At 40.7% G+C, this 25,843-nt stretch overlaps 1 protein-coding gene and 1 long non-coding RNA gene across 4 annotated transcripts in view; one reads left to right on the top strand and one right to left on the bottom strand.

The window, feature by feature from the left end:
- Window positions 1–25,843, top strand: part of FBN1 (fibrillin 1) — a 231,737-nt gene that overhangs the window by 150,330 nt on the left and 55,564 nt on the right. For 2 of the 3 annotated variants that reach the window (XM_032343645.1, XM_032343646.1), the window contains 14 exons: window positions 492–542; window positions 2,142–2,267; window positions 4,567–4,794; window positions 6,521–6,646; window positions 6,737–6,865; window positions 7,632–7,757; window positions 7,871–7,996; window positions 9,184–9,306; window positions 10,194–10,319; window positions 12,268–12,393; window positions 20,676–20,798; window positions 20,939–21,061; window positions 22,211–22,336; window positions 24,218–24,340. In XM_032343645.1, coding sequence (XP_032199536.1) covers window positions 492–542; window positions 2,142–2,267; window positions 4,567–4,794; window positions 6,521–6,646; window positions 6,737–6,865; window positions 7,632–7,757; window positions 7,871–7,996; window positions 9,184–9,306; window positions 10,194–10,319; window positions 12,268–12,393; window positions 20,676–20,798; window positions 20,939–21,061; window positions 22,211–22,336; window positions 24,218–24,340 — 1,782 coding nt within the window. The remainder of the gene's footprint in view (window positions 1–491; window positions 543–2,141; window positions 2,268–4,566; window positions 4,795–6,520; window positions 6,647–6,736; window positions 6,866–7,631; window positions 7,758–7,870; window positions 7,997–9,183; window positions 9,307–10,193; window positions 10,320–12,267; window positions 12,394–20,675; window positions 20,799–20,938; window positions 21,062–22,210; window positions 22,337–24,217; window positions 24,341–25,843) is intronic. The other variant, XM_032343647.1, reaches the window with a different exon arrangement.
- On the bottom strand, window positions 454–25,435 carry LOC116591041. The gene is made up of 3 exons (XR_004285823.1): window positions 25,151–25,435; window positions 11,608–11,730; window positions 454–1,052 (listed from the first exon to the last, which is right to left on the bottom strand). It is a non-coding gene; the product is annotated as an uncharacterized LOC116591041 (long non-coding RNA).

The raw sequence follows: 25,843 nt of genomic DNA, 5'->3' as shown, positions 1-25,843 counted from the left end.
AGCCACTTAACTTCTAAATCTGTTGCAAAGCTGAGGTTTGAGAACACTGCTGATGATTTTGTTAATTCAATGTTTGGGTATATGGATATGTAATCTGAATGCTACAGGGCTGGCGATCTTCAGATTCTAGACTTTCTTTTCCATGTTCATGTTCTAGGAATCATATAATGTGATTCCAATCTTAGAGCTGATAGCAAAAGAGAGATCTAGCCAATTTCCTTCTTAGTCATCACCTTAGCATAATCTTTACAGTACCTTTGGGTTTTTCAGGACCTCTCAGAGCTTAATTCAAGGAACATTTCATTCTTCTTCTTCATGTATGCAATCGCAGAAACACCTTTTCATCTTAGACTTATTGATAGCCACAGAATCTAATTCCTGTCCAGGTCCTCTTTTGTGTTTCTTACACTATTTCATAAAGTCTAGATATTGTTATCTCAAATTTTTTTTCTGTTTTTTGATTTTTTTTTTTTTTTTTTGCTTTTTTACAGATCCCATATGTGGCAAAGGCTATTCAAGAATTAAAGGAACCCAGTGTGAAGGTATTTCTGTGTATTTATAACCCATAAATTTTGGTGTGCTTGAAGAGTGCTTGTGTGAACTTGGATTGGATAAAGTTGTCATGTAACTTCCCAATGAGAAAGATGCAGCCAAGAGGAAAATAATGAGAACTGCAGAACATAACAAATGTTAATTTCACAAGCATATATATGCTGTTGCCAGTGTTGGATCACTATGGCCACAGGGCAGGGTGGGTGACTGAAGCTGGTTAGGCTGACCATGGTTTCAAGCGACTGCACTTTCAAAATACTATCATCAGGAAGAGGAAAATGGAAGTTTTCGATGAGACTATAAAATTTGCATTTTTTTCTTCATTTGCCCTGGCTTTTGTTTGTTTGTTTCATGTCATGGAGGATTCAGAAGGATGTACTCCATTGTCTCATTTTTTAAAAGTCTACGTGGATTCTCTCCAGTTTGTTGTGATTCTTTCTCACGGAGTCCCAGATAGACGTAGGTCAGGGTGACTAACACAACCTGACATGACACAGCAGCTGAAAAATTTTAAAAACAGCAATTAGTCCCATATGTGGAATGAAATGAAGTTTTTTCTTCCCTGTTAAAATAAAGAAGAATGCTACAACCCCCACCCAAGGTCTTTCTTTCCAAATGATGACTGAATCCTTTGGCCTTTCTCTGGTCCAGACCCACTGTTAATGACTTATCTGACCTCAGCAGCACATTTTGGTGTAAAAATGGCCCAAACGAAAAACCCAAAAAGGTAAATTTCCCCCTCCCCACTTATATCTCTCGGAAAGAGAGATTTCAAATATTTTTTTCCAACATCCCTGGCTTAGAAAGTTATTTTTTCCAAATAGAGACACAGTATGCTCATGTTCCCCTTCTTTTGGCATTGGCAACTGGCTTTCTTTAAATTAACTTGATGAGGAATATTTTTCTAAATTAAGTGCAGGGAACATACTATTTCTTATTAAACAAACTGGGAAGGACAGGTATATTTGAGAGTGAGTGAGTGAATGATAAATGAATGAACGTGAGCATCTTTGGACTCTCCCTGACTCAAGCTGGGACCACCAAGGCTTTGACAAACAGTTTAAGACTGTTGCTGAGGTGGAACTAGTTATATGCTTTCTGGGGACATCTCAGCATTTTTCAGAAGACACAGTTTCAACTGGCCCCAGCTATTTCTCAGTAGGATTTTTTTTCGTCAAGCTGTTTCTTCTTTGCTAGTTTGAAAGGCCAGGTTTCTGTTATTTGCAGACATCTGATCTCATAAAGCTAACTCTGTGGCTTCTGGTAGCCCTACCTGAGATGTCCATAGCACCCAGAGCTGTCCCCAAGAACTCATACCAATTCCCAGTCTCTATAATTCAAAAATTACTCCTTAAGACCTATGGAGAAACTCATAAAGAGAAACTCTGGGAAAAGGGGGACTCAATCTGCTTGATGTTCAGAGTTCCCAGAAATGCTACGTGAACTATTTGGAAGCAAATTATTTTTACAAAATTACTTGGTTCAAAATGGCCTTTTCTGTTGTGAGAATAATTGTGACTCCAGAAATGAAATAAAGTAGAATGATGCTATACAAATATTTTAACTTCATGGGTTTTTTTTCTTCATAGATATAAATGAATGTGAAGTATTCCCAGGAGTATGCAAAAATGGCTTATGCGTTAACTCTAAGGGATCATTTAAATGTCAGTGTCCCAGTGGGATGACTTTGGATGCCACAGGGAGGATCTGCCTAGGTAAATCCTGTGCTCATTGCTTTTTTAATTGGTGTTTCTTAAGGGTTATTAAAAGCTCAGTAAGATAAAGCTGAATATTTGGTTCCAAGTACAGTTATACATATCTCAAATTCAGCATTTCCATTAGGATACATAGTAGTTTCCTTGACAAATAGCTTTCCTCGCTCAAGCTCTTCCTTTATTCTTTATAAAAAAGAGTAGAGAACGTGTTAGTGAAGAGAAACTTCAGTTCTTTATTGATGTGTAACTATCCCTTAAGTCATTACCATCACAGTCATTATTCCAGAACTCTTAAATCTGCCCCCATATGCCACCAACTATAGGATACAAGGTGAATGGTGGGGAGAACAGTTTTGCTTGATTAGAAACTGTAGCCCATGCTCGCTAGGCATGTCCTGCCAGTGGCCAGATGGACAGGTCCTTGCCCAAAACCCTAGTGGGTGTGAGTGAAGAGAGCTGCATTCTTGAATGGTGAGCCTAAAGGAGCCCAGAGCCACTGTCACTTCTAATCATGGTGGGATTCTCTCCATGCCATCTGCGGGAGCCCAAGTGGCCTTGATATGGAAGACACTGGACCCTGAGTTCTCAGAAAGCTGCCCTGTGGGCTCTTACGGGCAGCAGGTTGGAGATCCCATCTGGCAGACGTATTCTGACCCTACTTCTGTAGCTTCTGACTGCTGGGACTATGTCTCTTGGATCACTTGTTTCTGAGTCCATGGCTCTGAAAATGATGCTCAGGTACATTGTATATCTGGAACTGTATTCCTCTGAAGATTATCCTTAGTGAAGGACCACTGCAGGTGGTTAAAACAGTAGTAGGAGGTTAAGAGATTTGGATCATTTATGAATTAGAACTAACAAAACCTGAAATACAGAACTTAAAGGTGTATAATGTAAGCAATATGGAGTAGAGAAGCTGGAATCTGGAGGGCAGAGTCTTTTTGTAACGATGGTTGTCAGTTAATCTCATTTTGAGTCCGCTTTCTTGGTTTAGGAGGAATGAGCATTTAATGAGAACCTTCTTCTAGGTTCTTCAGTTGAAAGAAGCTTCAGTATTTAATTTAGAAATCATTTGAAAAGTATCTATGCATCTTGTTAGAGGCAACCTGAATGTAAAGTTGCCCAGAAGGCTTTAAAGGCTTTCTAACATTAAAGGAAGTTCAGGCATGTAGGTGAAGGTATAATGACCACATTGGGAAAGGAAAGAGAAAGGGAAGATAATGCCTTAGGTTTTAATTACACTTTATGGTTTCCAGACACTGAATCTTTTTTTTTTTTTTAAAGATTTTATTTATTTATTACAGAAAGAGAAAGAGAGAGAGAGCATGAGAGGGGTGAGGGTCAGGGTGAGAAGCAGACTCCCCGCTGAGCAGGGAGCCCAATGCGGGATTCAATCTCAGGACCCTGGGATCATGACCTGAGCCAAAGGCAGACACTTAGCCGACTGAGCCACCCAGGTACCCAAGACACAGAATCTTATCCAAGCTTTATGGTACCCCCTTGGAGATGGGTGCGACATCATTTTATGGATTTAGAAATTCAGGGTCAGGGTTAGTATTTTGTCTAAAATAAGCAGCTTCTTAATTGCGGAACAGGACTAAGTTCCAGATCTCTTAACACCTGGTATATCACTTCTACTCTTCCTCACGATTCCACAAACTTGGGGTTGGGACTCGATTTATCCCACATGTACCCAGAAGAATGTACGTATAAGCACACGTAGAAGTGAAAGAAATACTTGAGAAGAGGAGCAAATGGCTTTTCTTCACTTGTTTTTCCTCTTCAGTCTCAAGTAGGACATTCTTGATTTTGGAATTTAACATTGCACCTCTCCAAAGATGAAATGGCTGTGAGGAAGAAGTGCTGGAGCTAGCTTAGATGTTCTCCAGTGAGAAAGAGCGCGGTTTCCTTTTAGCGCGAGAGGAGGTCCCGGCATGACGGAGTGCATGTATTCGTGGTAAACATGTCTGTACAGGGAGAAAACATCTCCCCAAAGAGCTCTGCGGGATTTCTCCGAATACTGTTCTTTATGTAGAATTATCAGAAAATGCCTAAAATTGAAAGGAAAGTTTCCAGAAATAAGAGGGGCAAATAAGTAGGAGCTGCCAAAGAAAAGAAAGTCTTTTGTTAGGGAGGAATACTCATCAAAAAGCCTGGACTCCTTTTGAGGAAAATTATTCCAGCCAATAAGTGCACAGCAAATTATGTACATTGTACCTTGCCTGACCCAACTGGTCGGCAGTTTGGGGCAGTGGAAATAGGGTAGCTCTCCTCAGCCTCCCTGTGTTCCATCTGGCAGATATCCGCCTGGAAACCTGCTTCCTGAGGTACGAGGACGAGGAATGCACTCTGCCCATTGCCGGCCGCCACCGCATGGACGCCTGTTGCTGCTCCGTTGGGGCGGCCTGGGGTACTGAGGAATGCGAGGAGTGTCCTGTGAGAAACACGCCTGAGTACGATGAGCTCTGTCCCAGAGGGCCCGGTTTCGCCACAAAAGAAATTACAAATGGAAAACCTTTCTTCAAAGGTACTGTGCTTTCAGTGGCTGACTGCTCTTCTTTTTAGACCAAGCGGAGAATGAACAGCTGACAGGAGAACTGCAGTGAGTCCCATTAGCCTGGCCTTCCCTCAGTCGTCTCCACACACGTTCTTCACTTTCTGAGTGACAGCCCCTGTTCACTCTGGAATGGGTTGGCTTTTCCCGCCATTCAGGACTTCCTGAGGCCAGTTGCTTCTCCCATTAGCCACTTGTTTAGTGTTAAAGTAGATTTTGACACTACCCTCAGCCAAATATCAACAAAAAGGAAATCTTCTTGGGGAGTTTTTATTCTGTCTGCTAAAGCCATAAGACTTGACCTCTTTTCTGCTGGTTTAACCAGGTCACTGCAGTTTACCTGAGGATACCGTAGTAGTTTGAATGGCATGGCAAACGCAGTGGCAGATCCTCTGTGTCCAAAAACACTGGATGTCATTCTGATGGCAAGCACATTCCAGTGACTCCTGATAAAGTCAAACCTTCTTTCAGTTTACTAGGCCATCATCTAAAATTCATGTAAAAAGTGAGAAGTTACAGATTTAATCTAATTCCAAAACTGTTTTAACTTTTTATACACAAGGATATAGAACTTGTTGACTTTAGCATACGGGAAAACCATGACTGGTTTCTGAGAATTCCAATTTTTCAGAGAAGCCCAGCTTATGTTCCTGGTGTAGATTTTTTGTCTTGGTTGCTTATTGTGTCTGGGCCTGGTTATTATACTCCATAACCAAATGAACTTATAAAAATGGGAAATGAGTATATATATACTGTTTAATTATCCATATATAGAAGTGTTTTTGTTTTTGTTTTGTTTTGTTTTGTTTTGTGTGTTTGGTCCAAGATGCCCTGGGAATTAAAATTCTGTCTAGAGAGACAGTTTCTAGATGCCCCTCTTAAATGTCTCTTAAGTAAATTCAAAGGAATTTGAGTGATTTTCTTCCAAAAGCTGTGGCAATCCATTGCCACAGAAGGACGTGTTCTTGTGATTTAATCTGCTGGTTCTGTCTTTCATGACCTTTTGTAGAAATGAACTTGTATTTCTTGAGTGTTAGGTCATGCTTTAGAAAGGCCCTGGAAGAAGATCACCCATGACATTATGCAGTCTCCTAGTGTACAAGAAACTCTTGTAATTATGTTAATGACACCTTAATATCAATTGAGAAAATACTTTTAAATTGTACACTTATTTGAGAAAATATTTTAAATAGTATCCATTTATTTACAAGGCATTTAAATTTTAAATGACATCCTTTTTGAAGTTCTTAGATTTTCGGTGTATCCAAGAAAGCATCAAAAAGCATAGCTGAACATCTCAGCCCACTGCACTTTCAGCTGGTTGCCGTGGGGCAATTTATTCCAATCATCTATGTGCTTTCAGTATGGATGCTAGTGGTTTAGAGGGTCTGTTCACTCGTTCAGCAGATACTGAAATGTTTGGTACATATCAGACAATGGGCTGCCTGTAAGTCCAAATAAACACTAATAATGTTTTCCTTCCCTAATAATGCTTTCTAAAATACAGAGGCTTAAAAGACTAGAAATGTTTAGAAAGTCATAGTTCTCATGGATCCTTACACTTTCTTTAAAATGCGTATTTCCAAGACCTTAAATCAAGACCCTCCAGCCTCCTGGGTTTAAAATAGAGGCCCTGAGAACTCCTTACGGGATGCTTATTTTCTTTTTGTGCTTTCTGCCCATTTTCTTCTTCCCGAAGATATCAACGAGTGCAAGATGATCCCCAGCCTTTGCACCCACGGCAAGTGCAGAAACACCATTGGCAGCTTTAAGTGCAGGTGTGACAGCGGCTTTGCTCTTGACTCTGAAGAAAGGAACTGCACAGGTCAGTGACCCTGTAGAGCTCTTCCCCTTTCCCACACTGCCCCAAGAAGGAAAGCTGTCCTGAGACTGACGCACTGCCGCTTGCATTCAGATATCGACGAATGCCGAATCTCTCCTGACCTCTGCGGCCGTGGTCAGTGTGTGAACACCCCAGGGGACTTCGAGTGCAAGTGTGACGAAGGCTACGAAAGCGGATTCATGATGATGAAGAACTGCATGGGTAAGCCTGTGGCTGTCTGGTCCACACAGGTGAAAAGGGATTCCCCAGGGCTTTGATGGCTCAGATCCTCCCTCCCAGGCTCTTCCTGCTCCCCCCAGTGCATGGGTCTCCTGACCAGTGTGTCCAGAATCAGTCTGAGGCAGAGGGAGACTGACATGAGGAAAGCAGGAGGGCTTTTTTGCTGTGGGTTGGTGGTGGCCTAGCACACCAGTTTTGGGTCCCAGAGAAGTGAGTTTAACGCCGGAAGAGACACCCCAAGGAAGAGAAACAATTCAAACATTAGCTATATTTGAGGTCACATTATTATAGGGTTTCTGTCCAACATTTCTAGAAGAAGGGAGCATTTAAGCTGGCTGCAATTAAATCAGGTTCCCTAGAAAGAAGCCTGAGATGGAGATTTTTTTTTTAAGGAAGAAGCTGTAAAGAAGTGAGGGAAGTAACAGGGCAGGGCAAGAGGCTTCTTAGCCTTAACCTGATCCCACAGGGGATTCTAGAATAGACATTGTGTTAGAGAGCGGTCCCACCTTTCAGCCAGGCCAGATTGTACACTCCCTTGTCAGCTACGGGCAGGTCCCATTATTTGAGGGGGATGTAATTCTTACCTCGACGGCATTTCTGAGTGAGGTGAACAGCCGTTCTCAGAAGGGAGCCGTGAGCCCTGAGCTGCCAGGACTCCCAGCAAGTAGGGGCTCTGAGAAATGCACTGGTCGAGGCCCTGGGCAAGACACCACCACCATCTTCCACATGAGTCGTCGCCATTTTGCAGATATCGATGAGTGTCAGAGAGATCCTCTCCTATGCCGGGGAGGCGTTTGCCTAAACACCGAGGGAAGTTACCGCTGCGAATGTCCTCCTGGTCATCAGCTGTCCCCCAACATCTCAGCATGTATAGGTAAGGAGGAAGACTTTCAGACCACTTATTGGTGGTCAGTCGTTCAACCCATGTCTCTCCCACAGTTGGAAGCTTCTTGACTGGATGTTGGCTATTTTTTATTTTCTAAACAGACATCAACGAATGTGAACTGAGTGCGAACCTCTGTCCCAATGGCCGTTGTGTGAACCTCATAGGAAAGTATCAGTGTGCCTGCAACCCTGGCTATCATTCAACCCCTGACAGGCTGTTCTGTGTGGGTAAGTGCACTCTTCTCTTTTATATTTTATTTTATTTAGTTTCTTTCTCAAAACACTCCAACGATGTTCTCTGAGTTCTGTTTTCATCACCAGTTGCTTTTCCTTCATCTTCCTTGTTTTCCTGTAAGTAAAATTCTTTTCATAGTGGCCCATGGTCTTTGGATATCATCTCTCTTGTCTGTTTAAAGAACGCTGTAAATGAAGGATCTGAAATGTTTCAGCTCTAACAAGTCTGATTGGAGCTCTGCTGCTAGGAAGAGTGAATGATAGCACGGGCTTTGTTTATGCACCTGCCTATGCAGGTGCATCAGCAAGTGAGTGCAAACCAGCTGTAGTGAACGAAGCATGGGTTCAGTGAGAAAGACAGAAAACATCTTGCCCTTAGGTGGCTTAGATGAGCTTAGGAGATTTCAAAGAATAATTATTGGCAAGAAGACCATGTTCTGTTCCTACCTTACACTGAAATGGAGGCCAGGTCTGGCACTCCTTAAAGATGGGGTTTTGTGGGACAAGCATTTTCCTTTGTTGGCTGGCCCTCTGTAGGTTTAGTCGTGCTGGGAAGAGTGGCACAGAAAGCCCTCTGGGTTTATTATGCCCAAAGTCAAAGTGAAACTTTGTAAAAACTGCCAGTTTTTGCCTGGTTTGGGGTGTACATCATGTGGAACTGCCAAGTCTTACATGGTTTCCACCCAAAGCCATAAATCAGCCCCAATTTTTCTGAAACATGGCCCAGGACAGCTCAGAATTCCAGCTCAGGTTCTTGAAAAGGACTGGAACCTCAGCCAGTCGAACTGAGTGTCAAGTTTATAACTGAATATGTGACCCAGAGAATTTGATCCACGTGCCCATTATTATAACTGGGATGATTCCTTTAGCCCTAGCATTTCTCCTACCTGGCACGTGGCACCCCATGTATTGTGTGACTGACTATTCGTCTAACTCCCAGTTTGCAACATAAGCATTATGAAAGTAGGGATAGGGTCTGTCTCCTTCACAATTAGATTGTTATCTCCAGCACATAGTAGGTTTGTACTTTATATTTGTTGAAGGAATTGAATGATGCAATGACTTCCATTTGCCCTAGGATGTTTCAGTTGGGTTTTGTTTTACTTTGAACACTTTGAACCTGTGCCATAATCAGAGACACAAAGAAAGGTGATTTTCTTTCTTTTTTTTCTTTCTCTTAGACATCGACGAATGCAGCATAATGAACGGCGGTTGTGAGACCTTCTGCACAAACTCTGAAGGCAGCTACGAATGCAGCTGTCAGCCAGGATTTGCACTAATGCCTGACCAGAGGTCATGCACTGGTGAGTAGGTTTTAGCCCCCTGTGAAATTCTCAGGAACAGGTCCACTCTTAGAGTGGTTCGGGGCCTAGACTTCATAGGCAGACAGTCCTGAGTTCAAAATTTTGTTTTGTCACACATTTTAGCTATGGATCCTTGGTAAAGATCCTGAGCATCAGATTCTGCATCTATCAGGTAGGGTTCAGATTGCCTGTGTGGGAGAATGCACACAGCACTCTGCAAACTTCCTAGCTCATGTGGTGTAAGATATAGTTTTGAAGAATCTGCTCTTTTGACTCATTGCAAGGCTACTCAGGGTGTGTTCCTCGACCAGCAGCATCCACATCACCCAAGAATATGTTAGAAATGCAAAATCGTGGGTCCCACCTGGACCTACTGAATCAGAAACTTCTGGGGGTAGATCCCCATAATCTATTTCCAAAAGTTCTCCACATGATTCGGATATGCCTGAATTTGAGAACTGCTGCTCTAAGTCACACTTCCTGTTGTATCATCCTGGGCTAAAAGAGCCATGTCTCCAACTAGAGAAGAGAAAGGAGATTGGTGATACAGGTTTTCATTTTGGTTTCGGTTAAAAAGAGAACTTGGGTTTAAGGATCAAAATTATTTTATCAGAGCTAGAAAAATCCCTCCAAAAAGCCTTAGATATATATCTGACTATCAAAGTCAAATGTTGAAAAGAATAAAAATATTTTTATCAAAAGTGCTTCTAAATAGATATGCTTATTTTAAATACATTTCATCTTTACAATATCAGTAAGCCAGAAGATGATCGACCTTAGGTATTTATGTTTGACAATGAGAAAAATAAAGTAAAATTCACAATCACTGTTAGGTGATTAAACGACTGGTATTAACCACATGCTATTGTTGTCTTTCTTCTCTGCAGACATTGATGAGTGTGAAGATAACCCCAATATCTGCGATGGCGGTCAGTGTACGAACATACCAGGGGAATACAGGTGCTTGTGTTATGATGGGTTCATGGCGTCTGAAGACATGAAGACTTGTGTAGGTAAGCGAAGAACACAGAGTTTCCCATTTTGTCTAGTTATCCCTGAGCACTGTTAAATTACATAAACATTAGTTTGGGAAGTTGATAAATGGCTCCTAATGGAAAAGTAAGGATATTTAAGGGCATATTACTAATATTCCAAAACCAGCCTTCCAAAGGGCAACTTTCTCATGACTGTGATACAATATTCTTGTCAGATGTTGTGTGGGCCGAGCCGACCATTGGTCATCCCCACAGGGACACTTGTTTCATTTCTGTCCACTTAACCTTCTTCTGCTGTGACTAGAATTTGGGCTTTTTAAATATTTTACTAAAGGCAAGCAAAATTTATTTCTGACAAGAATGCAGTGGACTCTAGAATTGATTATATTGACATATTCTATCGTTGTGTCTTCAAATTTATTGTCCTTTTCTTCTGCAATATCTAATCCCATTCAGTATCTTTGTAATCTCAGATGTTGTTGTTTCATCTCTAAAAATTTGATTTGGGTCATTGTTTACATCTTCCCTGTCTCCACTTGATGGGTTCAATCATTCCTCTAGCTTTTTGAGCCTATGAAATAGAGTATTAATAACTGCTTTAATATCCTCGTCTACTAATTCCATCATCTCTGTCAGTTCTGGGTCATTTCAGTAAATTGACTTTCTTCCTCATTGTGGGTCCTATTTTCCTGCCTCATTGAGTGCCTGGTAATTTTTGATTGGATGCCAGACATGATAAATTTTGACTTACTAGTTGCTAGATATTTTTGTATCCCTAGAAATATTCTTAGGCTTTATTCTGGAACCCAGATAAGTTATATGGAAACAGATAGGTTCTTTCAAAGTCTTGTTTTTATGCTTTTAAGCAGTGGTTACTCTGCCCCATGGCAAAAAGACTTATTTTGCCCCATGACTGAGCCAAGACCCTTCTGAATTACGAGATTTTCCAGCCTGACCAGTAGGAACAGGCACAATTCTGGGCCTTCTGTGAGCTCTGATGATTGTTCCCTCTAATTCTTTCGAGTGGTACCTCCCCTAGCTTTGAGTAGTTTCCTTACATGAATGCACTGATCACTACTTACCTGAATACGTGATGGGGACCCTTTGCAGATCCCAGAGCTCTCTATGCAGCTTTCTTCTGTCCTTTATTCTGCCCTATGAACTCTGGCTACCTTGCCCTTCCATGACTTCCAGCTTTATCCCCTCAACTCTGGGACACTATCCAGCTCCATCTGTTATCCCCACCCTGAGGTCATGGCCTTAAAACTCTCCCTACACCATAATCTGGGACATTCATAGAACTCACCTAGCTTGTTTTCTCTCCATCAGGCATCACTGTTTTCTATTGCCTCTGTGGTCCTTTTGCTGGTGTTTCACATGGGAAACTAAATTCCATCTCTATTACTCCATCTTGGCCAGAAGTGAGAATCTGGAATTGAAAATATTTAAATTCTGTCACATTTATATCTTCAGAAAACCTTTACCGAATATTTATGAAGTGAATGTCATAAAAAGTAGATAATTTTTAATTTGGGAAAGAAGTGAAGTTTGTAACTATCTTTCCTAAGACAACTAGTTCATCTATCATTTCTTTAAAATTGGAAACTAAAATGTTGGCAGTCACAGACTGAATTAAAATTTTTATCTTGCAACAGAATATGCTGCTTTAAAAAGCTCTCTAAACTGTCACATAACAGGCTCTAAAGGCAGCCTAGAGTCCCTCAGTTTATTTGCTTACTCGACCTCCTGCTCATGGCCCAGGTAGAGCCAGTTGGCCTGGTTAGCCTGCAGGAGAGAAGGCAAGTGTGAATTGAGCTCTGTAAATATGACACTTTTTTTTTTTTTTTTTAGTGAAAACAGTTCATCTTTTCTAATTTATTTGTCATAGTTGTTTTATCTCAGGCAAAAAGTTTTCAGTGGTATCAAACAAATAGTTATATGTATTAATAATATCTGTATCTTACAGATGTCAATGAATGTGACCTGAATCCAAATATCTGCCTAAGTGGAACCTGTGAAAACACTAAAGGCTCATTTATCTGCCACTGTGATATGGGCTATTCAGGCAAAAAAGGAAAAACTGGCTGTACAGGTATGTGTTTCCAATTTGAACAAAAGCACTTGATAATTAAGAGACTACTACCAGCGTAAGACAAGTTTTAAAACTCCTAACATTTTAATTACTTTATAAAGCCTTTTGAAAAACAATTTTCATTTACTTAGTCTGTCCTTCATTGAAGCTTTTCATACTTTGGATTTATGCTGAAGCTTTTTTCTTTACCTATGAAAAAAGGCACATTGGATGAATTACCACCATAACTAACACCATAAATATCACATTTTTATGAGGTTGAAAATCACATTTTTATATCAAAGTAGTTAACATGCTAATTACCAAACATTCCTATCCCTTTATTAAAGCAAGCCTCCCTTGTCAACATTTCATTTAAGGTTTTATAACTAAGGTTTTAAAGAAACATCCTACAGTTTGTATTTGTCATCAATTCCCATCAGTCTTCCAGTTTCTTAAATTAGTGTGCTTTTGATGTATTCAGTTGTTTTAGCCCAGATCATTCCTGGGGATTAGCAGATCTTATGAAGTGATAAGTAAACCATTTGTAATTTTGTTTGCCTCCTCCCAGTCGTTCATAAGAAAATCTTTTCACAATATTTGTAGGAGCTTATTTTATTAAACATCAAATAAAATCATTCTGTATGGAAGATATTGTTATTAAGGGTTTAGTTGGTGTTTTCAAATTTGAAGCCATGATCGTAAGTATGTGGAATAATATAATAAAGTTTTACTAGGGTTACTTATAGTAATATAACAGATTATGGGATATAACAATTTAAAACATAATGGAGATCATGGTGAGCTTGAATTCAGTAATGGCATAATTTCTTTACAAATAACAGACTTTATTTCCAAAAACCAGTTTGGCAAGCCCTTGTGACTTGAAACTAACATTAAAATATTTGCAGATTGGCAGTGTGGTAAAGGTCCTTTTCTTAATTATATCAACATTATTTTCAAGAAAATTTATTATCATTCCAAACTGTCCAATAATGCTAAGCTTCAAATTTATAGATATACAAGATAATGCCAATAACATTACTATTGGTTCAAAAATGACAAGTTCTAGCCAAATTATAAAAAGGAGCATGAAGCTAGAATGCCTTCATGCTCACTATATTACTCTTCATATGAAGCATGGCTAGGGATCCATTCTAATAAATGGAACAGTGTTTAAAATCTCAACTACTGGTCTCTGGGGTACAAATGATGCTTAGCTCAGTATATCTACAGTTCATGCTTTATTGTAAGCTTTCAAGAGAAATATAGGATCTGAGGTAAGGGATGGTGGTCTGGCACTAATGTAGGGGAAGGTAAGGTAGTTCCATATTGCATTTTACCCAATAGAGGCTAATACCATTGTTTGGTTCAGTTGCACTCACTGAAATTCAGCCCAGAGAACCAAGAGGCTTACAGAGGGAGAAGTTAATCTAATGGCACAGTCTTCATTCCCTATAAGAAAAGGATCTCTAGAATTCGTGCTCCAAATTCCAGTTAACAGAAGCATGTGGAAAGGCCAATTATTTTAGGTCTTTCACCATGAAGAAAGCTTAAGTTTTCCTACAATATCAATACCATTTTAGGTAAATGAGACATAATATATATAATGCCCTTGGCACAGTGCTTGGTATACTGTAGCTGGTCAATAAATGGTAGCTATTATTGTCATTGTAAAATGAGACCTACAGACACAGTATATAGAAGCCACTTTGGTTGAAGATGCAACTTCTAGTTTGGCAAAATTCTATACTACGAGTTACTGATACATGCTTGAAATCAGTTTAAACTCTGAATATGAAAAGGCTTGTTTTTCATAATTGAGTTTGCACTGTGGTGTTGAGAACTGTGTACTCCGTATTGGAGAAGATGACACTTGGTTTTGATATGACAGCAGTCTTTTGGTAAATTGCATGAACAGAAACTTAGATTGGAGGTCCAAGAAACCCTCTCTTCTTTCAACCCCTACTTTTAAATTGTAGCCTAAAATGACTTTTCAGTTTCATCAGAGCCAGCCAGCACTGTTGGGAGAAGACTGGAGTTTCATAGCCCCTTTGATATCATAGCAGCGCAGGCTGTGATAATTTCTTGTGTGAAGTCACAGAACTCTGGATTTTATTGCTAGTTCTTCCACTGGTTCATGAGTTTGAACAACTCCTCAGGGTGCCTTATAGTTAAACAAGTGTTCCTTTTGGGTAAGCACCCCTGCAGTGAAGTATGGAGAGAGGGGGTGCATCAGTGAGGGAAGAAAAAGAGGTCCTCTGTAAATACTGTTATTCAACCAAAAGTATCACGTTTGATTGGAAATGACTTACACAAACAGGAATTGGCAGCAAGTTTGGTATACTTAAAAACAAGTTTTTAAAAACCTGAGCCAAAATGTATTTTTAATCCCATGTAACTAGGGCTCTTTTAGCCTGCTTTTAGTTTAAAATTGGTGTCACTCCCAACTTAGAATACCATCAGGTTTCCCTAGTGATAGTCATGTTAAAGACAAGTGTTTGTAATGTCCCAGGCAACTAATGTAAATAGAGATATGCATCTTGCCTAATGGGATAAAGCAAGCCACACCACAAGTAACAGTGAAGAACAAACCTGGAATGATGTTTTTGGTGATATATGTAAATATATTTTTGTACATATATAATATGTATACAGACATATGATGTATATATTTATAATATGTGTGTCCATGTATGTATATGTACACATATATGTATATATATTTGAGTACCCTGTAAATGAATTACAAAAATATGTATGCTATTTCATAGGGAAGAACTTTTTTTCATGAGAACTCAAAAAATGTCCTCTGGGTTCCATTACAGCTTTGTCTAAATATTTTAGCTCCCTTGTCATTACTGATTGTTTCCATTTTAACAAATAAACATGTTTTTTTCTCCCAATCACTTTAGCAGTGCTCAGAATCCACCCACTGACTTACATTCCCATCCCACACAGATGTTAAGGGTTTCTGTTTTCTCCTTAAGCTTTATTCAAATCGTGGGTATTGCTGAGAAGAACATTTGATTTAATGGAGGGACAATGGACCTTTGCTTAAAATCTAGAACACGGCTCTTCTGTCCTTAGCTTAAGGGGGCTGGATTACAGTTTTTCTGTGGCCCACATGCAAGGCTTCTGCTGCTCATTCTACGGCATCGTAATTAGACAATAGACTGGAGGAAAGAGAGCCAGGTTGCTGCTAGGTGCCATCCTTGGTGGGTCCCGGCTTTCACAAACGAATTTGTAAGAACCTACCCTCCCCCTCAGCCACCATGTGCTCACTCAGTCAGTTAGTAAGCAAGCATGCCATTAAAATCAGAACTGTTTTCAGTTAAAATAGCCATGTATCTGGGTAATTCCATTTCGCAAACTCTCTGCTTTTTTTCACATGAGAAATGTTACTCATAGGTCTTAGTCCATGATGGAGAATCACATACTTCAAAACCATCAGGACTCAGGGAGAATTTGTGCCCGTTTCTTTCCAGCTTCTTATCACTGTGAATTGTCCTCTACTGGCTGTCAGCCTGTGAAAACTCCGTGGGTGTTCAGTTAAATAGTTCTGGCTCAAATTTCGATCCATATTGAGAAACCCAAGCCTTCATGTTTGGCCTTTCCATTTATTCTACTGTCCTCTTCCCCAATGCCCAATTAAGGAGGTCTCACAGTGTGTCAGCTCTGCTGTGACTGAAGCCCAGTGACAGGAGGGCAGGTGTGTGGGGTTGATGCTGCTTCTCCTTGGATGACTGTCAGAGGAGGCCAGAGAGGCTCAGAAAAGAAGCCCTTACTTGAGTGTCAGGGAGACACACCCAGAACCTGAGCCTGGGGTCTGCTCGGACCACACCCTTGCCTGTCAAGACAGCCACGCGAGTTGGACCTTTGAGTCTTTGTGAGGGAACTTTGGTGGGGTTAAGGAGGTTGCTGTGTCAGCCCTAAATTTGAATTTCCTTGCTTTTCTTGGCTTGGGCTTATTCTTAATCTTAAAAAAAGAATTTTCTGTCTGGAGCAAACTTGTGGGGGAAAGAGAACATTTGTACCAAAAGAGATGTTCTTGGCAAACATGTGCTATGTTTCCTTCACACTGTTGAGGAGTAAATGTTTGAATACAGCATTTTGTTTGCTTGTTTCCCTTATGGCTCAGTTTCTCCTTCTGTTTGCTTTTATAATGAAGTACAGTCTTAGGCCCAAAGCTGACATGGAAATAATTAATAAATAATAGTCGGCAATAGTATGCATGCACATATACACACACGCGAGGAGCTTTTCCTCAAGGATGCCTTTACACCTTATGACCAACTTTTTCTAATTCACTTGTTACATACCGAGAGTAAGTCATTGACATAATGCTTAAACAAATATTCATAAAATGGAGAGTTGAATATTGGCTCCTAAGTATCATCTCCTAGTATCCTAAAGCCTACGATACATGGCTTCTTACAAATTTCTTTTCACCTTGAAAACATTGCAGTAAAACTACATGTATTTTCTTGAGTTAGAAATTTATATGAGCATATTACTGATTTAAAAAGGGAGGGAGGGGCACCTGGGTGGCTCAGTGGGTTAAAACCTCTGCTTTCGGCTCGGGTCATGATCCCAGCGTCCTGGGATTGAGCCCCGCATCGGGCTCTCTGCTCAGCAGCGAGCCTGCTCCCCACCCCCCGCCGGCCTCTCTGTCTACTTGTGATCTCTCTCTATCAAATAAATAAATAAAATCTTTAAAAAAAAAAAATAAAAAGGGAGGGAGACTCCTTTTAAAAGAAATGGCCGTTTCCTTAATTGCAAGATTACGTATGGAAGGTATCAAGGGCATATGAAAATCAGGGTACCTTGGGTCCTTAGAAAGTTGGAAAGAAAAAGATTACAGAATTACTAGGTGGACAGGCTATGAACATCTCTGAAAATTGTACTTAGTAGAAAAGATTAGAGAAAATTTCTGTAAGTCTGTTAATGCTCACAAGGTTTTGAAAACTCCAGAAACTGAGATTTAGAATAAAGTCCTTATGTGATTGAAGAAATCAGCAAGATTCAGCTGCTGTGGCCCAAAGGAAAGAGAGCCAAGGAGCGGACAGGGAAAAGCTCTAACGGACTCAGAAATGAGTTCTGCCACTTACTGGTCTTGGGTCCCTTGAAAGTCCCCATGTTCTTGGGGACCACGGTATCCTCCTCTGAGTAACTGACAATTAAGAAAGTCAAATTGTGAGTTTTTTCCACTTAGAAAATTCCTTGACTTTTATAACATTAAGAAGCTTCAATACTTAGGCAATGGAAGCTCATCGTTTCTATCCAACTCAGAGATCAGGACAAATAAAGGAGGGAAATGAAGACAGGACTCTGCAAAAGTGGTCCTTAACTCTGAGGGGAGTGGTTACCTGAGGAAGAAAGAAGTGTTGATGGTCCCGCTTGGGAGCCCGTGAGGTCAGGCTTACTTTCTTGAATTCCCTAGCATACTTACCACTGTTATCCCTGGGCTGGCCTTCTTCCTTATTTCCTTGGAATGTGCCGTGCTCAATTATTCAGTTGGTTAAAGCTTCCAGTCACAAGTCTAAAGCCGCCTGGTATGTGCCTCCCTTGACCTGTTTTAATAACTCAGTAGATGCACGTGGTTGCCAAGGCTACATTAAAATTCACCCATACAATATGTCGTAATTGCAAGAACTTCCTTCCAAGCATGTTTTCATTTTACGATCGTTAGTGATGTTACGAAGTATTTTTGTAGGAAAAATACCATTATTTTATTTTGTGTTTGCTCTAGAAGTTATGAAGAAGCCAAAGGTGCCAGGACCATTTCAGGGCTTCAGATGGAACATTTGGCAAACAGCGTGTTTCCAAACACTTTCAAATCATTTAATTGGGCTTCTTAAGTAAACAAAAGGGTAAACACAAGTTGCTTGCCCGTTTTTTTTTTTCTTGCCACTTTTCAAAGGATCACTGAAAATTCTTGCAACATTTCACATGCCAAAACTATCCTTTTTGACCTAAGTTTTGTGTTAGACGTTGGTTTCCATATAGAGTCATAGTATCCAGGCTTATGAGTTCTTAGTTGATGAAAAAGTTGTTATAAAGTGAAGTACCTGTCTTTTATTATGGATTCATTTTGGGGAATAAGGATTCTGGACCAATTTCAATTCTGATCAACAGAGTGTCTTAAAATTCAACTCAATTCCTATGACAATATCTACTCAGAGATAGTGAAAAATTTCACTGGTCAAGGACTCATTTACACAAAACTGTCTTTATTTCAGAAGCCAATCACAAGTCCAGGTTGTTATTTGGGCTTTTGAGTGACTGGCTGTTAATCCTATAAATTAGAGGTTCCCACCAACCCTCTATCCCATCACAGAGCCCAGGAAACTAGTTTCCTTATTAGATTACCAGTTTATTCTAAAAGGGTACAACTTGGGAACAGTACAGGGGAGGGAAAGGATGCACAGGGCAAGGCATGGGACAGGAGTGTGGAGCTTCGAGGCCCTCTCTGAGCAAGCCATTCTATGTGAATCTCTATATGTTCACCAATCCAGAAGCTCTCTGAACCCATCTTTCTGGGTTTTATGGAAGCTTCATTACATAGGCGTGATTGATCAAATCATTGGTTTTGGCTATTAATTCAACCCCCATCCTCTCTCTGATGGAGGTCGGTGGGGTGGAACTGAAAGTTCTAGCCCTTGAATCACATGGTTCATTCTCCGGGCAACAAACCCCATCCTGAGGTGAAGTCCAAAATTTACCTCATCAATATTATAAGAGGACATCTTTATGTTCTCATCACTTAGGTAATTCCAAGGGTTTTAGGAGCTTTGTACCAGAATCAGGGAGGAAAAAAGTTTATTTCTTTTTCTTTTTTTTTTTTTTTAAGATTTTGTTTATTCATTTGGCAGAGAGAGAGGTCACAATGAGGGAGAGAGGCAGATGGGGCGGGGTGGGAGGGAAGCAGGCTCGTTGAAGAGCAGGGAGCCTGATGCGGGGCTCAATCCCAGGACGCTGAGATCGTGATCTGAGCAGAAGGCGGAGGCTTAACCCACTGAGCCACCCAGGTGCCCCCGAATGTTTATTTCTTATTATAAGCCACAATATCACAGAAAACAAAACATTTCACTTTATATTTTATAGCACTTTTTATAGTATAGAATCTGTCTTAGCTAAATTTGGAAATGGAATTTTGGAGAATGGAGAACTTTCAAAAATTTGAAGTCTTTTAGTAGTATTAAAAATGAAATTGAACTGAGTAAAATTTGAAGATCTTATTGGCTATATTCCATGACTTATGCACCCAGCAGCTTCCCATCTGGTGAATACAAAGGAGCTCCAAGGAGCTGAACAAAGTGGAAAGTTTTTCTGGTAGAAGGGGCCAGAGAAACAAGGAAAGAGGAGATTGTTTCAGGCAAGGTCACCTTCCTATGGGGACAGAAGAGGTCTATCGGGTAGATTACCTCTCAGTGCTAAACAGGTAACCCCAGATTGACAAGTTAAAAGTTTCGTTCCAATTAAGTTAGGTATTAAGCCGTGGTTTGCTGATATAGGGCTTAACACAAGCAACTCCATTTTAGGCCTGTTTTCTCTTTTTGACAGTAATACGACCTTAATCTGGCTCCTTTTACAGAAAAATATCCATTGGATTGATTTGAGTTTTACATGAAATATACAAGGCGCCTTGGGTCTCCAACATGCTAGAACACTAAGAAGCTAGAGGAAAGATGGTTCACTCACTGCCTGAAGGAAAATTCCCTGCAAATGTTTGAATTAGCAATGCCTAAAGTAAAACTTCTTTAAAAATATAGCATAATTAAATAATATATGTCCATTGAAGAATAAAATATATTTAATACATGACGTATGAGTGAAAAAGTTTGCTAGTATGCCAGTAATATTGTGTTCCTTTGCATGAGATATGATAACAATGTGCACCATTACTCTGTAGTTGACTTAATAAAAATACTGGGAATAGAAAAGTGTGACCACGTGTTTTAATGCCATGGAACATTAGGCAGATCACTTTTTAAGGTCTTCAACTAGAAAGAGGTCCATTTTGTTTTGCAGGGACTGGATGCTTACATTAAAGTAATGGGAGATATTTAGAATTAATAGTAGCAAGTAGCATCGTATTGTCCTTTCTTTATAAATTAAAATTTGAAGCTGTTCAATATATGTAGAGTCATATAAGTAGACACCAAACCAATCTCTATTCTACTATGGAAAGTGTGAAAGTGAGTCAACTTTTGAAGTTGCTAGTTGCTCTTGCTAAGTTACTTAAAAGACCAAAAAGGCATTTGTGCTAAACTTTTTTAAACCCCGGGTGATTTTTCCAGACATCAACGAGTGTGAGATTGGAGCTCACAACTGCGACAGACATGCGGTATGTACTAACACAGCAGGAAGCTTCAAGTGTAGCTGCAGCCCGGGATGGATTGGAGATGGCATTAAATGCACCGGTGAGTTGAAAAATAGATGCTTCTCAGGAACTGTGTAGATTATAAACCTGAAAATATTAATTCTGTACGGAAAAAATGCCTATGCTACTGACTCTAAATGTGATGCTTTTTGTTCATACGGTGTGACTTTTTTTCATAAGATCTGGATGAATGCTCCAATGGAACACACATGTGCAGCCAACATGCAGATTGCAAGAACACCATGGGCTCCTATCGCTGCCTCTGCAAAGAGGGATACACGGGTGACGGCTTCACTTGTACAGGTAGGCTCGTGCTGGAAACAACTGCGTAAATGGCAACCAGAAAAGCCAGGTGTTCCTCTGTCTTTCAGACTGTCAATTCTTCTGGTCCATTATAGTCAACTTTGAACAGAGATGATTGGTTATTTGAAACTACCTCCCCATGGAATGGAAGTTTGGAGCCAGGTCAATTAGAGAGACCTCAGAAGTTAAATGTAGTTAGTTATATACTTGGTATGGGTATCACTGTATGCAATGATGTCCTTACTTAAAAAAATAAAATAAAATCACACTTCCATTTATAATCCTTAGCCTTTATATATTTGTGCCTATTTTCCACTGTTGACTTGTTTTCTGTACCAAACCCAAGGGTGAGCTTGCTGTAGAAAGCTATGTGAGGAACAGGAATTCAGACATTCTAGAACAGAAGATATTGAGGTCTGTTTCACATGACTTGAAGCATTAATGTATCCTGAGAACTTCCCTCACAAGACTCCATTTAAACATAAAGCAGACTAAGGCTCAGTCAGTTAATATACCTGGAACTTTTTCAACTCGCTGAAAATTTTTATTGTATTTGAAATTGTTTGTCCAACCCAGTGAATTTTTGTTGTCATAAACCTCCCATTATTCGTTAGAAAATATTCAGAGTTTTATGTATTGGGCATATATGGTTCATGTGTTTGATATTTAGTGCCTGTGGTGATTAGCAAAGCTCAGGAGAGATCTAGCAGACAGTAATGTTTGGCCTCCTCTGTAGTTGGTGTTCTAGGTCTTTTGCTGCCTATCCGAGCCAAGTCTGAAACCTGAGAAATGGACACAAATCACGGCACATTATTTCCTGTCATGGATGTGTCCTTCTGTGCACTACCCTGCTCACGAAAGCCTTAATTTGAATGATGCATCGGACTTATTCTTCATTTTACATCATTAGGGATAATTCAGCATTCAGGATTCTGAATCTGAGCCCCATATTCATGGATTAGTCAATACTAACATTCAAAGAAGGGGAAAGAATGGGTTTAAAGGTGTCAAATAGAAACTATGATGAGATCTCACTATACTCAGGAAGTTGACAATGATTTTAAAAAAAAAAAAGAAAGAAAGAAAGACGTGGGGAACCGGAAAGCTCCTAACTGGGGAAGAGTAACTTATGTGTCTTTCTGACTGTAGATCTTGATGAGTGCTCGGAGAACCTGAATCTGTGTGGCAATGGCCAGTGCCTGAATGCCCCTGGAGGATACCGCTGTGAATGTGACATGGGCTTTGTGCCCAGTGCGGACGGGAAAGCTTGTGAAGGTAACTGACGGGGAAGTTGCGAGGGCCCTTGCAGGGCCTGACAAGCTTAGGTTATTTGAGCATTTCTGATAAATATATATTATATATTATATGTTAATTTATTATTATATATTGATATATATTATATATAATATTTATTTACTTTCTTCTTTATTATTTATTTATTTACTTAGTTACTTACTTAGTTATCTACTGACATATGTTTTGGCTTCAGATCTGAGGTGGTCCGTTCAGTCTGTGGAGGTATTGGTTCTCCAGCTGGACCATTTCTCTTCGTGCAAAGAAAAATCTCAGCTTTCTGGCCACAAAGCTGCATACCCAACCTTGGCCAGATAGTCTGCATGAGTACACCCGTTGGTCATAGGAGAGAGAGGCTAACTGAGCATGGTCAGCTCAGTGCAACCTGTTTGTCCCCAACACTAGGGGAAGGAGCTCCAAGTACCAGACCCCGAATCATGTCCTGTTGAAGGATTCTCTTTAAATATGTTTTTAATCTCTGCTATGGTTTGGTTTCTAGAAATAAAAGCTTTAAAATAATAACAGAGCAGATAATCTTCTCCATATGTAGAATAATGTACTGGGTATATCTCACATGGTCTCTAAGTATCTACTATATGTGAACATGGAAGAGTCCTTTGCAAATCCATTCGGGAGGGGGCCCCTAGGGATAATGTTGTATGTCATGCTGTCTCTTAGCTCAAGACTCTGTCTTCCAGAGGTGTTAGTCGGACAAGAGGAACCCTAGGAGCCTGTTGGCTCAGGATGGCTCCCACTAGGAAGCACAAGGTTCTTTTCTTTCCCTACACTTGTCAAGTCTAAGTACATTATCCCTCCGGAGAAGAATTAGCGCGTCTACAGTGAACTAAAAAGATTTCAGTAGAAATAAACAAATGATAAGCATTGACAGTAGAAGTTTAAACAAGACCCTGATTAATATCTTAACTAATAACTGTTGCTGGTTAATAGGACATTAACTTTCGCTAGGACATGCATACTCATTCTCTCATAGAGTTCTCTGTAAATACTTTTCTTTGTTACGGAACCATTAGGTGTTCTTTAAACAGTTTATATTAACTCTGCAGAGTTTGATATATAAAATTCCTCTGAGGCAAGAAACCAGATTATGCTCTTGACCATGTGCCTAATGCCTTGTTTACTCTTGTTACTCTGAACATCCAACCAAAACAGGGTCTCTGCCACCTCTGGTAACATAAATAGTCACAGTCAAAGTTTTGCTTCTCCCTGTGCTATAAGGGAAGGCTGTGTTTGTTTGTTTGTTCTTAATATAAATCATTGCCGGCACAGGGATTATGGCTATTTAAAGCCAGTCTCGAGGCTGTGCTTGTGGCTACATGTCCATTACCTAAGCAGGAGGTTAGCGTGAGGGGGAGACCAGGACCTGAAAGAGGCTTCTGCAGTTTCTAGGTCTCCATCCACAATAGGAAGCACCCTAAGTAGCTCTAGGGATCCAGAGGATTATAAAACTGATTATAAACGCTACCACAGAGCCTTTGTGGTTTGTAGAAATTAAACCCACGATAAGAACAGTGACTTGTAGATAAGAACAACCAAAGAACTGGGTCTAAAGTCATCTTTTGGACTCTTACTTCACAAAAGGGACATGAGCCCTTGTGGAACAGCAGAAACTGTACATCTGTGATGCTTAGCTTACTGCTTGGCATGTACTGGGGGCTGAAAAAAAGTAAGTTCTCACCTAAGAGGCTTCACTTCCATGGTAGCTGATTTAGCTACAGGAGAAGCACCTAGATTGGAGTCAGATAACCTTCGTTTTCTTAATAGCATCGGATGATGACATTAGGCAGTTCCTTTAGCAAAAAAATAAATAAATTTCCTTTCTCCCCCTTTGCATCCCTCCCCAAGATATCGATGAGTGCTCCCTTCCGAACATCTGTGTCTTTGGAACTTGCCATAACCTTCCCGGCCTGTTCCGTTGTGAGTGCGAGATTGGCTACGAACTGGACAGAAGTGGTGGGAATTGCACAGGTAAGACATCTGTTCACGTCAGAATCTGCTCCCAGCTGCCCTGGAGACCTGGCTGTTGGGGCCTCCCTGGGACCTCGCAGGATTGCTCAGTCACAAAAGGAAAGCGGGGAGAAGGCAAAAGAAATCCCAGAATAAATTCCTGGGAAATGGTTACACATAAGGATGCAGCGGGAAGAGCAGCAGGCAGCTGAAGGAGCAAGCTCTGTAGTCTTGGTTGAGCTCACGGCCACAGAAGAAGGTTCCAGGGGTGCACTGGCTGTTAGGCTTCCCAGCTATTCCTTTTCTCCTTAGGCACATTTGCGCAGTTTCCTTTTGAAAGGCATGCACTGTGCTGGGATTATGAGTTTTTCTCCTTGCACTTCTCCACTGTAACTCCCACCCCTTGCCACCCTGGCCTGTCTCTGGTCACCAGGGAATGTGATACAGAGAACTCGCCTACCCGTTTCTAGCATAGAGATTGTTTTCTTGTGGAGCAAGGAATTCTCAGGGAGCATAAGGAAAAAAATGAGAAAAGCTATAGGCCCTCGGTAGAACATCACTTGGTTCACTTGGGCACTGAGTTAAGACTTTGCAAGACATTTGCAATTCTCTTTCTGGACAGGCCCAGGATTTCAGGGGAGAAAAAGTGGGGTTTTTTTTTCCAGCTACCTAAACAAGCTATCATTCAGTGGCTCTGTAGACTATGATGACCACCACCACTACCACGACCCCCTCCCTGAAATAAATTTGGACCAGGGTACTCCTCCCCAGGCATTCTTCTTCTGCTTTTTCTGAAAACTGTTATGACACCACGCTGGACATCCAACATACCTGAGGAAGTTGCCTCTCCACAGCCCATACTCCTTCCTCGGCGCCACCAGATTACCATCAGCTTCATTCTGCCTGCCCTCCTTTCCCATTAGTCTGCCCTGTGCCTGGAAGTTCACAGGCAGTCTGAACAAATGAATTGTCTGCAGTGGAACCTGCAGGAGGGTTACCAGGTCCAAGGCGGGGTGAGAGGGAAGCCCAAGGAGAAGGTATCACCCTCATTCCCCAACCTCCTCTCTCTGAGTCAGCTTGCCTGTTCTTGAATGTTTCATGAGTGTTCCAAACAGACAAAAGGATTACACAGAGTGCAGTGTGCCAAAACCCATGTCCTAAATATGGAATTCTGCACATATTTTTGGAATAGAAACTGAAAGGGAAGTAGTCCACACAGCATCAGTGATGGGAGAGTGACTCTTAGCAGGCTTGAAGGGACATGCTAAGCCTTGTGCATGCATCTACACTCATACTCAGCGGCCCCAAGGCGAGCTTGCCCAGTTGGGAAAGCGGCAGAAGTTGCCCGTTCCTCAGGGTTCCCGGGGACATCTTGCTCTAATTTGATGAAATAACAAGCCACACATATTAAATATATTTTCTTAAAACCTGTGTCTGAATTTTTGGTTGACCGAGGTCACAGTAGTGTTTTGCTTTCAGTTACCTTGACTGGAATATTTTTCCTAGTTCCAAAGTTCTATTTTC

This window comes from Mustela erminea, chromosome 5 (assembly GCF_009829155.1).
Source record: "Mustela erminea isolate mMusErm1 chromosome 5, mMusErm1.Pri, whole genome shotgun sequence".
Classification (NCBI taxonomy): Eukaryota; Metazoa; Chordata; class Mammalia; order Carnivora; family Mustelidae; genus Mustela; species Mustela erminea.
Note: the sequence above shows the minus strand (reverse complement) of the source record. Positions and strands in the feature narration are given on the sequence as shown.